The following is a 13,098-nucleotide window of genomic DNA, read 5'->3' as shown; positions in this document are numbered from 1 at the left end:
TAAGGCAAGGGAAACAAAAGCAAGAATAAACTGTTGAGACTACATCAGAATAAAAAGCTTATGCAGAGCAAAACAGTCAACAAAACTAAAAGACAACCTGCAGAATGGGAGAAAATATTTGCAAATGGCATACCCAAGAAAGGGTTAGCATTCATTAATATGCAAAGATTACTCAGCCATAAAAACGAATGAAATGTTGCCATTTGCAACAACATGGATGGATCTGGAGAGTATAATGTTAAGTGAAATAAGTCAGAGAAAGACAAATATCATATGATTTCCTCCTATGTGGAATTTAAGAAACACAGCAAAGAAACAAAGAAAAAGACAAACCACAAAATGCTCTTAACAATGAAAACAAACTGATGGTTACCAGAAGGGAGGTGAGTAGGGGGATGGATGTGATAGGTGAAGGGGATTAAAAGTACATGTATCGGGATGATTACTGAATAATGGATAGAATTATTGAATCACTATATTGTACACCTGAAACTAATATAACACTGTATGTTAACTACGCCGGAGTTTAAAAAAAAAAGATAAAACATGCTAAAGCTGTACTCTTAGAATTTACTGGCTTTCCGGCATTGCAGATAAGAGATTGTGGGCCAGTCATTTCTCAGTGCTTGCTGAGAACAGTGTGCCACTAGTATATGAATGCAACAAAAGGTACTCATATACCTTCTACTTGGGCTTCTTTTTATTTCTTAACATCTGCCCTATCCCACACTCTTCCTCCATCTCTCTTCTTCCCTTCTCCTCCATTTCCCTCTTTATTTCCATCTCCTCCTGCATTCTGTCACCATCGCTTCTTCCTCCCCATCTGTTATCTCCATCTTTTTCTCCTACTCTTACCAGCCACTCTCCTTTTTTTCTCCTTCTTTTCCATTTCCATCACACACATAACACATACAGCTTGCCTCTTTATTAATTTTTATCCTTTAGCACTTTTTAATAAGTTCATCTTGTTCATTTTCTGCACCAAACCATAGTAATTTCTTTTTGAAACATTGGAATAAGAACAAAGGTGTCAGTATAATCATGCTTTCTATATTTAATCCTTTTTATTCAGTAAATATTAAAGTACCTACTAAAAGTATTCCAGGTGATTTTTTTTTTTCCTGATTTATCTTCCAGTTCACTTGAGCTGTATCTAATCTGTCATGCCTGCCCACTGAATTTAAATTTCATTTATTTTATTTCTAGAAGTTCTGTTTGGTTGTTTTTTAAAAATCTGAAACTTTGGGGGGCGCCTGGGTAGCTTAGTCTGTTGAATGTCTGACTTCTGATTTTGGCTCAGGTCATGATCTCATGGTTCCGGGATTGGGCCCTGCATTGGTCTCCGTGTTCAACAGGAAGCGTGCTTGAGGATTCTCTCTCCCTCTCCCTTTGCCCCTCCTCTGCTCATGTGCATATATTCTTGCCCCCGCCCCGATAAAGAAATATTTAAAAATCTGTCACTCTTTAAATTTTCTGATCCCTGAAATTATTTTCAACCTTGTCTAGTAAAGCCTTTATAGTCTATGCTCGATAATTCTAGGATTTTTAGTGGATTTCTTCCTATCATCTGTTTCTGTTTATTCTTGCTTATGGTGTCTTGTTCCCTGTCATGCACATAATATGAGTCCAGAGTCTTTTATTCCAGGAAAATTTTGCATTTGCCTTGGCTGTTGCATGGGAGTAGGAATACTACTAGTGTGAGCCTACTAAGTTCCAAGGGCTTGAGTATCTTGACTTTTCAAGCAGTTGACCTTAATCAAGTACTCCTTTTGATTTACTTGTCTGGTGCTTTCTTTTGAGAAGAAGAATGAAAGGCCATAAGAAGAGAAGGGCCAATAAAAAAAAGAAAAAGAGAAGGGCTTACTTACAGTTCACTTTAACCTTGATAGCATTGTTCTTTGGTATACCAGCATTCAGTGGGAGGAATCTCCTTTAGACTCTGTATCTTTTTTATGTGGGATTCAAATTCTATTCCCTTTACCTTATGAGGCCTTCAGAATAGAAATTCAAAGTACTGATTCTGTTCCCCATTTCTTACTATTTTGTCAGATACTTAATTGTTTTAAAGTTGGTTTTTTTGGTGTTTTTTTTTTTTTTTTAATGTCTATTCTATTCAGAATTTATAGTTGTTTGCCTTTGGAGTTTTGTTTCAATAACCTGGAGACTGAAGGTCTCCCTACTGTGAAATGGGTCCTAAGCATTGTTCCACATGTCAGAGTTACGGCAGTGGACAAAAGAGACAATAGATAATACATTTCAGTGGGAAGAGTCAGATAATAAGCAAGGTAAAATATATAGGTGGTAAGTGCTAAGGAGATAAAGGAAGCAGGGAGGTATAGGGATGGATCAGTAGTGTCAGGATGTTGGAAATGTTATAATTTCAGTATCCAGAGAAGACGTCACTGAGACGGTGATAGGAGAATAAAGATCTGAAATTGGTGAATAAACAGGGTGGCTATGAAGGGAAGAGCATTCTAGGCAAAGGGGAAAAGTGCAGAGGCCCTCATGGGAGTCTCAGCAATGAGACTGGTGGGGCTGCATTGGAGCAAAAGATGGAGAGCAGCAAGTTGGATCACGTTGGAGAGAGCTACATGGTATCTAAGATCTTGGAGATACTGAAGTACTGGTAGGCCTTTTTTATGGAGTCATAAGAGGATTTTGAGCAATGGTGTTAGGTGACTTTGTTCAACACAGGACATGATGTAGAAAACAAGCTCAAAAGGGCAAAGGTGGGAAGCAGGAAGAGAGTTAACTATGATACTTATCCTGGGATTTTTCTAGGTAATGGGGTTAAAGGATAAATAAGACAATGTTTCTGCTCACTTTCAGTCCAATTTCTAGTTCACTCTTAAAAGTATTATTTCAGGAAGTGCCGTATGATAAGAAATATAATTGATGTGGCCTGAATATTTTATAATTAAAATATTTTTAAGCCTAGAATATTTATAATCTCTATAAATTACAAAACATTTTTAATTTGGGGGACTTGTGGTGATGAATTCATGTTATAAATTAGCTTGTCGTCAAGAAAAGATATAACATTATTGGAAGTGGTAAGAATTTTTTCCACTCTGTAGATAAGTCCTTTTTTGTTATATGTTTTTTAAGCTTTGTTACTGGGTACATAAAGATTTAGGGTTCTGATTTTTCCCTGTTGGATTGACCCCCTTTGTCATTATTAAGAGTGTCTCTGTCTCTAGTAATTCTTCTTCAAACTGTTTTGAAATTAAAATAGCTGCATCTACTTTCTGTTGATTGGTTTTTGCCAGTTTGTCATTTTACCTTTATGTGACTTTGTAAAGTGTATCTCATTTAAGCAACCTATTTTTAAAAACTCAATATTGGTCTTTTACTTGGAATATTTAGTTCATTTACTTTTTAAGGTAGTTACTGATATATTTGGCGTCATTTTTGCCCCTTTGCCTTCTATTTCTATTTCATCCACTTGTTTCAGTCCTTTTTGTCCCCTTCCTGGTTCTTTTCAGTTAATCAGATTTTAAAATCTATCTTGTACTTGTAGTTTTATGTATACAGTTACTCTCTTTTTTAAAAGATTGTTATTTCTTTGTCGGAGAGAAGAGCACAGCAGTAGGCAGATTGAGAAGCAGGCTCCCTGCTTAGCAAGGAGCCTGATATGGGTCTCAGTCCCAGGACCCTGGGATCATGACCTGAGCCAAAGGCAGGTGCTTAACAAATTAAGCCACCCAGGCATCCCTATATACAGTTACTCTTATTTTAGTGGTTACTCTAGAGCAGGGATTGGCAAACTGTTCCTTGCAAGCTAAATCCAGTACCCTCCTGATGGACATAAAATTTTATTGAGACGCAGCCACACCCATTTGTTTACATATCATGTATCACTGCCTTGGCACTACAATGGCATAATTGAGTAGCTGCAGAGAGAAACCACATGTATGGTTTACAAAACCTAAAATATTTACTCTGTAGTTCTTTATAGAAAAAAAAAAAAATTTGCCAACTCCTGCTGTTGAGCAGTGGCTCTTAAACTTGACCATGCATCAAAGTTGCTGGGAAGGTTTGTTAATACACAGAATGCTGGGCCCCCATCTCCAGAGTTTCTGACTCATTGGATTTCTCTAGGGGCTGGAGAATTTGCATTTTTAAGAAACTGCCAGGTGATGTTCAGTTGCTGGTCCAGTACTGCTTGTCCTAGAGGTGACAATATATATATATATTTGACTTACTCGATCCAAAATAATGTGTTTCCCACTTCCACAATAATGCTTCAGAGTCTTAGAACTCGGGGCACCTGGGCTGCTCAGTGGGTTAAGCCTCTGCCTTTGGCTCAGGTGATGATCTCAGGGTCCTGGGATCGAGTCCCCATCGGGCTCTCTGCTCCGCGGGGAGCCTGCTTCCTCCTCTCTCTGCCTACTTGTGATCTCTGTCTCTCTGTCAAATAAAAGAAATTTTTAAAATCTTAAAAAAAAAAGTCATAGAACTCTTCAACTTTGTTTGCTTACCTCTTAGGGAGACTGTTTTATAATAATTTCAAACTGGCAACAACTCAAAGATCTATCATCAGCAGAATGGATATTGCTAAATTGTGGTACACTGGATAACTATAAGCAATGAAAGTGAATCTTCAAACGTACTATGTGAGAAGAACCTAGATACCAGAGTGGATATTTTATGTTTCCTTTCATATAAGGCTCAAGAATGGGCAGAGCCAATTATGGAGTTAGAAGTCAAGACTGGTTAGTTGGCTCTGATAGGAAAAATTGATTTGGGGGAGGTCAGTGAGGGTGTGTATAGGATGCTGATATTACACTGCCATGTTTGTTTTGTGAAAATTCATTGAGCTGCATACTTATGATTTATATACTTTCATCTCCCTTATTTTGATAAAAAGTTAAAATTTAATTTCCCAGTAGTTTGGGAGTGTTAAGAGTTAAATTTTTTTAAGTGGTAGAGACATGTACTCTTTATTTCTTGTGTGTGTAGGAACAGAACACTGTTTCCATGGGAACTTCTGGCTACTTGGTGTTTCAGTACCTGTCTTTCTGTGGATTTGTGTGTCTACTGTGTCTCTCTTAACTATATATATATTTTTTACATGGTGGTGGCAGAAAAGTTTATTTGGGATTGTGTTAGTGTTTTTAACAGAGCAAACATATATAGAACATAGATTTTAACTGATCTGGTCTGGCTCCCTAATAATAATATGCTAAAAAATGGGGAAAAAATGTCTTTTAACTTGAAGGTACTTTTTTCTTATAAATTGTGCTATTTAAGAAAAAAGAAAACACTTGCTGAAATTGCGTGTGGCTTTATATTGGTGTGTCTGTTTGATTTTCTTTCTTTCCAAATAAAAGTCTTACCACTTATTTGGTATATCTTCTTTAAAATATATTCAGTAGTTGGACTCGGAAGTATCCCTTTGTAGTACTGATTTCATTCTAGTTGATTTGGGTATTTGCATAGGTAAGGGGGAGCAGGTTGAGAGGAAAAGATTCTGACATTGATCCGAAGCCTGTGGTAAATCTGCTTCTCTGCCTCGCCCATCTTGTTTGTCGTGGTTGGTTTGTGCAGGGTCCTAGAGAAAACCATCTTCTCCGACGAGTAAATGCATAGTTTGCGTTTTTTGTGTGTGTGTGTGTGTGGTAGGTGGAGGGTTCCATTTTATACAAGGAGATGATACTAGTGTGGTCATTAATAAATATTTTGAAAGGAGCTTTGGGTAGAATATTTTAGAATCATTTATGAAAGCAAATTGTTTGGTTTGGTTTCTGTGCCCTAAATAAACAGCAGATTGTAAGATTACAGAGCTAATTATGCACAGTAATGAGCACTATGATATTCCATGTTTTACTGATGCAATAATAAGCACCACAGCAGAATGAATATTGCATAAAACCTTATTTTATATTTGTATTAATTTTCATGTAAAATACATAAGAGAAAACAAACTTAGGTTTATAAACCTTTGTATTAAAAGCCTTTGGAATTTAGGTAAAGAATAAGGATTACAGCTGCATGAATAATTTTTTAAATACATGGAGAATTTTTACCTTTCATCTGGCAGTAACTGCCATAAGATGATGTCACCTTGTAGCTGATTGGCTGTTACAGCACCTAGGGCAGGGAAGAGAAAGAAAAATGCCGGCACAAACCTTAGTGGTGGTTGTGTGGTTGTTTCAGTCTATTTTTGATAGAATCTTTGATTAGTACCGAATCTACTGTATTTGGCCATGTGAACCATAGGGAGCATCCTACGGTGAGGGAAATTAAGAGCTTTCAGAGGAATGAGGCGACTGATTTGCAAACGGATCTGTGATTGTAAGTTGCAGGATCTGGGTGTAAGGAATAAGGCAGGGTGTGCTGAAAGATATACTATGGGAGGAGCTGGCAGAAAATGCTCATATGAGTAGCAAAAAAAAAAAATGAAAATGCTTTTTACTATCCTTAGAGTTAATATATTTGGTTTTAAGTTTTGACTTGATACATAGGTAAAAAAAAACAGGATAATACTCCAGTCAAATTTTAAATTATACTCGGTTATTTTATATGGTGTTAACCAATATATAAAAGCTTATTCAAAGGAGCTTTATTTTGGATTATGTCTTAGAAAATAATGATTTTATATATGGTTTTATTTGATTTTGAGTCTTATGGAAAATGGAACAAAGCTTAGATCTCTTAAAATACGTTTTTCTAATGCTTTGTGTAGATAAAAGCTTTGATGATGAAGAATCAGTGGATGGAAATAGGCCATCATCAACTGCTTCAGCCTTCAAGGTTCCTGCACCTAAAACATCCGGAAATCCTGTCAACAGTGCAAGGAAGCCTGGTTCAGCAGGTGGCCCTAAGGTTGGAGGTAATGTAAATCCATTTCAAATCTGATGTGCATGCCTCATGCCCTTGATATGGACACACATACTTAGAACTTCAGAGGAATATGTTTATTCATGACTGCAGCATGATTGCAGATCTGGAGAGTCTGTTGCAACACACAGAAGAATATGCTGCCTTTTCAGAAATGTTTTCAAAATACTGTGTATTTCTGTTTCCTGTGGATTAGTGTAGTCTTAAGAGTATTCATTTTTCAGATGTCATTTTTAAAGGGAGATATTTAAGGACGTTTTGGGATTTGGAGGGGGGTTGTTTTTGTTTTTAAGGACTAGCAGGTTTTTCAGAATTTGGCTATTAATTTTCAGGTGCTGTAGTTGTTAAAGAAATACTGATTTATGTAACATTTCTATAAATTCATCTAGTAGTAAGTCTTGAATACTTCAGTGTTGAAAAAATGGTTGAAGATACTGGATATTGAATCATTTGTCACAATGGGAAATGGGTGGTGGTCAAGTAAAATTGCCTTAAAAATGGTTTCTAAATTAGATAATAATAAGTAGGAAAAAACAGTTTTTGTGAAGTTATACAACACATAGTACATTCTTTGATCACATTAGAACTGCTTCTAGCATATTGTTAATCTTTTAAAAATTTTTATGGGTTTTTTTATATTCTGATAAGAAAGCCTTGAGTACTTTTCAGGTGCTAATTTCTGCAGGTCTTTCTGACAAAATAAATCCTATTAGAATAAGCAAGTATTAATGCTAAAAGGACATTAGCTTCTTTCTCTTTTTCTTTCTCTCTTTCGTGTCTGTGTTGGGTGTGTTTTAGTTGTAACTTGGGAAAACAGATTTTTCCTTGTTTATAATTGATAGGAAAATCGTCTTCAGAATTTTTGCTTTTCTTCCTTTTATCTATATCTCTTTTTTTAAAAGCATAAAGGAAAGAAAAATAAACTGTATATTTTGACCAGGTCCTGTAAGTTGTGTTCTCTTGATCTTTCTATACCACTGAACATTCATTTCAAGTCATATGTATTCTAAATGCAGGAAAAATACCATAAATATTTCATTTTAACTATTTTTTGTGTGCCATATAACTCTCAAGAAAGATGGTATGATATATATACACACTTACATATGTATATGTAAACATATACAAATATTTACATAGATTCATATACATAAAAATAGGTAAATATTGTGAAATAGAAATGCCTTACTGATTTATCTGGGTATTTTGAGTAATTTACATTTTGGTATCTTATTTTTGTTTTGCAGTTATAGGAATATATTCTTATCCAAATGTTAGTTATCATATCCTATTACATGGTATTTTCTATTATGCATTCTTATCTCTGGTAAAAAAGTATGATATTCTATGGTTTCTTTCTTTTCTAACAAATGGCTACCTCGAATTACTGCAAGGGAAATTTTTTTGTCTTGATTTTTGAATTAGAGATTTCTGACATACATGATATTTATTTCATGAAATGTCTTAATTAACTTAAAATGAATTAATATTTGAAATACATGGTGATAATATATAATATTTTTGTAAATCTGAGCCATTGGTGTGTATTAGCTCTGTATTTCATGTTTTTTTCCCCTTTCTTAGATGAAAATTGAGATTGTAGTTTACCTACCAAAGCTCACTTAATTTTGATGTTAACTGAATTGATAAAATCTGATACTCTTTTTTTTTTTTTAAGATTTTTATTTATTTATTTATTTGACAGACAGAGATCACAAGTAGGCAGAGAGGCAGGCAGAGAGAGAGAGAGAGGAGGAGGAGGAAGCAGGTTCCCCGCTGTGCAGAGAACCCGATATGGGACTCGATCCCAGGACCCTGGGATCATGACCTGAGCTGAAGGCAGTGGCTTTAACCCACTGAGCCACCCAGGTGCCCTAAAATCTGATATTCTTTTTAAAGAAAGATTTTCTTTATGGCACCTCACCTTCTCTGGTTTGTTGTCCTACCAGATATGAAAATACTAGGTAGCTTTTGTGATCGTAGGCATTAATCACTAATACAGATTGTATCATCCATCTAAGCAGCAGCTCTTTTAGAAAAAAAAATAAGGGTGAGTCCTTCATTCCTTCTTACCCTCTCCCTCATCCTTCTTCTTTTAGCAATTGCAGATTCATTCTGCAATTTTTGTTTTTTGCTTTTGTTTGCCACAGCTTGTTTAGGTTCACTACCTATTTTTCTATCTAAGAAAAGAGCTACTGGCTAGAGGATATTGATACTGCTTCAGAAATTAATGCCTTTCTTGGCTCTCAGTCCTTTAAAAATTTAACTGTAGATTTTCTGTTCTTGGCACAGGCTTATTGATTTTTAAATTAGTTACAGAAAGTTTTCTTGAAGTTGTAGAATCCTGGAGAAGGAACGTTGGCATATAGTTCAATTTACTATTCAAGCATAGCAGTCCCTTTTATTATATTCCTGATAGATGACTATTAAACATATGATTAAAATAATGTGTGTGCATGAATTAAAATTTGGAACAGAAACTATCTACAGTACCACTACATGTGGGTATAATCAACTGATAAAATTATGATGTAATTCTAATTGCTTTCATAATTACTTTTCCAATAATTTTTTTTTAAAGATTTTTATCTATTTATTTGACAGAGATCACAAGTAGGCAGAGAGGCAGGCAGAGAGAGCAGGGGAAGTAGGCTCCCCGCTGAGCAGAGAGCCCGATGTGGGGCTCGATCCCAAGACCCTGGGATCATGACCTGAGCTGAAAGCAGAGGCTTTAATCCACTGAGCCACCCAGGCGCCCCTCCAATAATTTTTATACAGACATGTTGTCTTAGGAGGACAGAATTGGCACCATTAAATTGTTTTGTATACCTTTTCTCTTACTAGTATTTTACCTGGAGCATTTTCTCATTATCTTAAGTTATTAATTAAAAACTATTCGTAGCTAAATAATATCTAGTATTTTTTGCTGTTATAAACAATTCCATTATCCTTTTACATACATCTTTTTGCACATCTCCTCCAGTCATTTCCTTGGAATAAATTTCTCAAGCTTACTGAATTAAAAGATACAGTTATTCTTTCAGTTTGGCATAGTGTCCTCCAAGAAGGTTATAAGCCAAATTCAGTTCTGAATAAATTAATTCTATTTTATATTGCATGAAAATCTGCCTCTTTGTAACTTAAGCAAAGAAGATGAATTATTTGTTAACCTGATACTTTGAAATACTTGAAGGTTGGGTTGCCCTCTCTTTCAGTATAACTATTCTGCTTCTGAAACAATGGGGATTCAGTCTAGTCATTTCATTTGCTACTCCTAGGTATATAATATACAGATAGGTATGAGTAGTTCCTTATTAAAGTAATATGGTAGATAGGGGAGTGGTATGTATATATTCATTGAAGCCCATTGCAGTCCACTGAGTTTAGCAAATACATTTTCAGGTAAGATTACCAAAATAAAAATAAAGTGAACTTCTTTGGAATCCTGACTGAATCTACTTTTATAGTTTGGGAGTTTAATTTATTTCTCCCAGAGATGTATGTTAAGATTAAAGAGATGCATGCCATTTTTAGCAAAGTATCCTATCCAGTTAATTAAAGCCAGTAGGACCTGTGTTTAATCTTTAGTGTGTGTTAGTTTTTCATTGTTCTTTGGCTCCTCGTGCCAACCTGTTCTACTTATATTGTAATTGTTTGGCCTTTAAGTCAGGGAGGATCAATAAAAAGGATTGTGGGTTACTCCATACCAGTACGTTATTGCCATTAAAATCCATATTATGTTGGTGTCAAAAGTGTTACCTTTGTGCTTTACTAATTAGAGTAAGGATAAAATGAATTTTCTAATAACATTTATAACTTCATAACAGGAATTAAGGTAAACACGCTTTCTTTTCTTTTGGCTTAATGGTCTAGAATATAATTGCTGAAGGTACCTGTTTGCTTAAAATATTTATATCTCTAGGGACACCTGGGTGGCTCTAATGGTTGAGTGTCTGCCTTCAGCTCATTTCATGATCTTGGGGTCCTGGGATTGAGCCCTGCATCAGGCCCCCAAGCTGAGTGAAGTGCCTGCTTCTCCCTCTCTCTCCTGCTCCTTTCCCCTGCCTGTGTGCTCTCTCTTCCTCCCAGCCCCCCATCTCTGTCTCCAGTGACTAAAAATGTATATTTCTATCTCTAGAGTATTTTAGGTAATAATTTTTTAAAAAAAATGTTTGAGTGTTCTCACATATATTCTCTCATTTAAATCAGAACCCCTATAGTTAGGTACTTTATTATCCTAATTTTATTGATTAGCAAACTAAAGTTTGGAGAAGTTAACTTGCACAGGGTCGTGCATCTAATAAGTGTACTAAGCACAGAAAGTACTTGTCTATAATGCTATGCACTCTAATTTCACCGAGTAAATAAGTATTCTAGATCTTTAGCTCTGAGATTATAATCTACAGTAATGATCACTACCTTTCAACATCCATAAATCCATCTTAAAGCTCAATTAGTATGATTCTCATTAAAATAGAACATTTGAAAATAAAGCAACTTGAAGTTTTGTCGTTTTAAGTAGAAATGCTTTTTAGTATTTTCTTGTTGAAATCACCCTCCTGTACCAATAACTTTGACTGCTATTCTTTTTCAAATACAGAGATTGAATTAGATGGTAATATAATTGTTATTGTTTGTAATTTGTACCAGATTTTGAGATTAGTTTTTTACTGAGGCTTATATGGAGACACGTCGTTGGCTAAATCATTAGTTCTCAGAGTTCTGTTGTTTTCCCTCACTTGCTCATTCAGTCAGGTAGACAGCATTTTCTCTCTGTGGTTTTCATCTAATGTCAAAAACTGCTTTAAAATAGTTTTAATTCTTATAATTAAGTAACTACTGTGTTTTCAAATCCAGGAGTACTTAGTCATCTTTTTGATATATTTGTATTACTTCATTTATGTCTGACATAAGATTTTATTAAGAATGTCCAAATATCTATTTTCCATGCCAATCATTCACATTTTTTTCCCCTCTTGTAAACAAAAAAGTTGATTTTTTTTTTCTTTAAAAGAAATAAAGGTCACCTGGATGGCTCAGTTAGTTAAGCATCTGCCTATGGCTCAGATCATGATTGGCAGGGCGTCTGCTTCTTCCTTTCCCTCTACCCCTCCCCCTGCTTGTGCATGCACGAGTACTCTCTCTCAAATACATAAATAAAATCTTTTTTTAAAAAAGTAAAGATCAGGGGCACCTGGGTGGCTCAGTGGGTTAGGGCCTCGGCCTTTGGCTCGGGTCATGATCTCAGGGTCCTGGGATCAAGCCCCGCATCGGGCTCTGTGCTCAGGGGGATGCCTGCTTCTCCCCCCCCCCTCTCTCTGCCTGCCTCTCTGCCTACTTGTGATCTCTTTTTGTCAAATAAATAAATAAAATCTTTTTTTAAAAAAATAATAATAAAATAAAAAAGTAAAGATCTTGAGAATCAGTATATATTTAATAAAAGAAATTTCAGATAATTTAGTGTTTAATCTTGGAAATCAAATTTTTAACCGGTAAACCTCAATTTCTTGCTTTTGAACTTTATATAAAACCAAATGAGTTTTCTGTTTGCATTTTGTTTTGTTTGTTTTCTTCTCTTCTTCTCCTAATGTAAGGAAAGATACTAAACCAGAATGTTTTAGCCCTTTAATCTTAAAGATTATCTGGCCCTAATTCAGGTGAAGAGACTGAGCCCTTGGAGAGTTAAATGATGTATCTAAGATAAGAAAGTTACAAACAGAGATGAAACAAGAACCCAGTGCTTGGCCAGAGGCCTTTTCTTTGATCATCTCTGGGTCATCTCCTATCCAGTACTGGGTCATCTCCTATCCAAAAATATGTGATACATACTTTTATCCTATATATCAAAACACTATTATTGACATTTAGAAATTAGGGATTGGCCAATAGCCTTTCTCTGTTAAATTATAATGAATGCCACATCTTTCACTATCCATCATAAGAAGCTCTGGTGCTTTTTTTTTTTTTTTTTTTCTTTTTAAGACTTATTTATTTATTTGAGAGAGATTGGGGTGAAGGAAGGCAGAGGGACAGGGGGAGAAATCCTCAAGTGGACTCCCCACTAATTGCAGAGGCCAACACAGGGCTCAATCCCAGGACCCTGAGATCATGACCTGAGCCAAAATCAAGAGTCAGTCAGTCAGCTGCCTGCGCCACCCAGGCACCCCTGGTGCTCTCTATCTTAACTTTAGTTTCAAAGTGGGAAAATTCAAGTAATTGAACAGGTTTGATATGTATCCTTCCACATTTTACTCC

At 35.5% G+C, this 13,098-nt stretch overlaps 1 protein-coding gene across 50 annotated transcripts in view; it reads left to right on the top strand.

Annotated features, from left to right (window-relative positions):
- CLASP2 (cytoplasmic linker associated protein 2) overlaps window positions 1-13,098 on the top strand; it is a 185,624-nt gene that overhangs the window by 46,920 nt on the left and 125,606 nt on the right. For 36 of the 50 annotated variants that reach the window (XM_059390640.1, XM_059390644.1, XM_059390642.1 and 33 more), the window contains exon 8: window positions 6,689-6,835. In XM_059390640.1, coding sequence (XP_059246623.1) covers window positions 6,689-6,835 — 147 coding nt within the window. Of the gene's footprint in view, window positions 1-6,108; window positions 6,298-6,688; window positions 6,836-13,098 lie in introns of those variants that run through there. The other 14 variants (XM_059390688.1, XM_059390686.1, XM_059390681.1 and 11 more) reach the window with 1 other exon arrangement.

This window comes from Mustela nigripes, chromosome 2 (genome assembly GCF_022355385.1).
Source record: "Mustela nigripes isolate SB6536 chromosome 2, MUSNIG.SB6536, whole genome shotgun sequence".
In the NCBI taxonomy this organism is placed as follows: Eukaryota; Metazoa; Chordata; class Mammalia; order Carnivora; family Mustelidae; genus Mustela; species Mustela nigripes.
The sequence above is the reverse complement of the archived record's forward strand: the minus strand, read 5'-3'. Positions and strand labels throughout refer to the sequence as shown.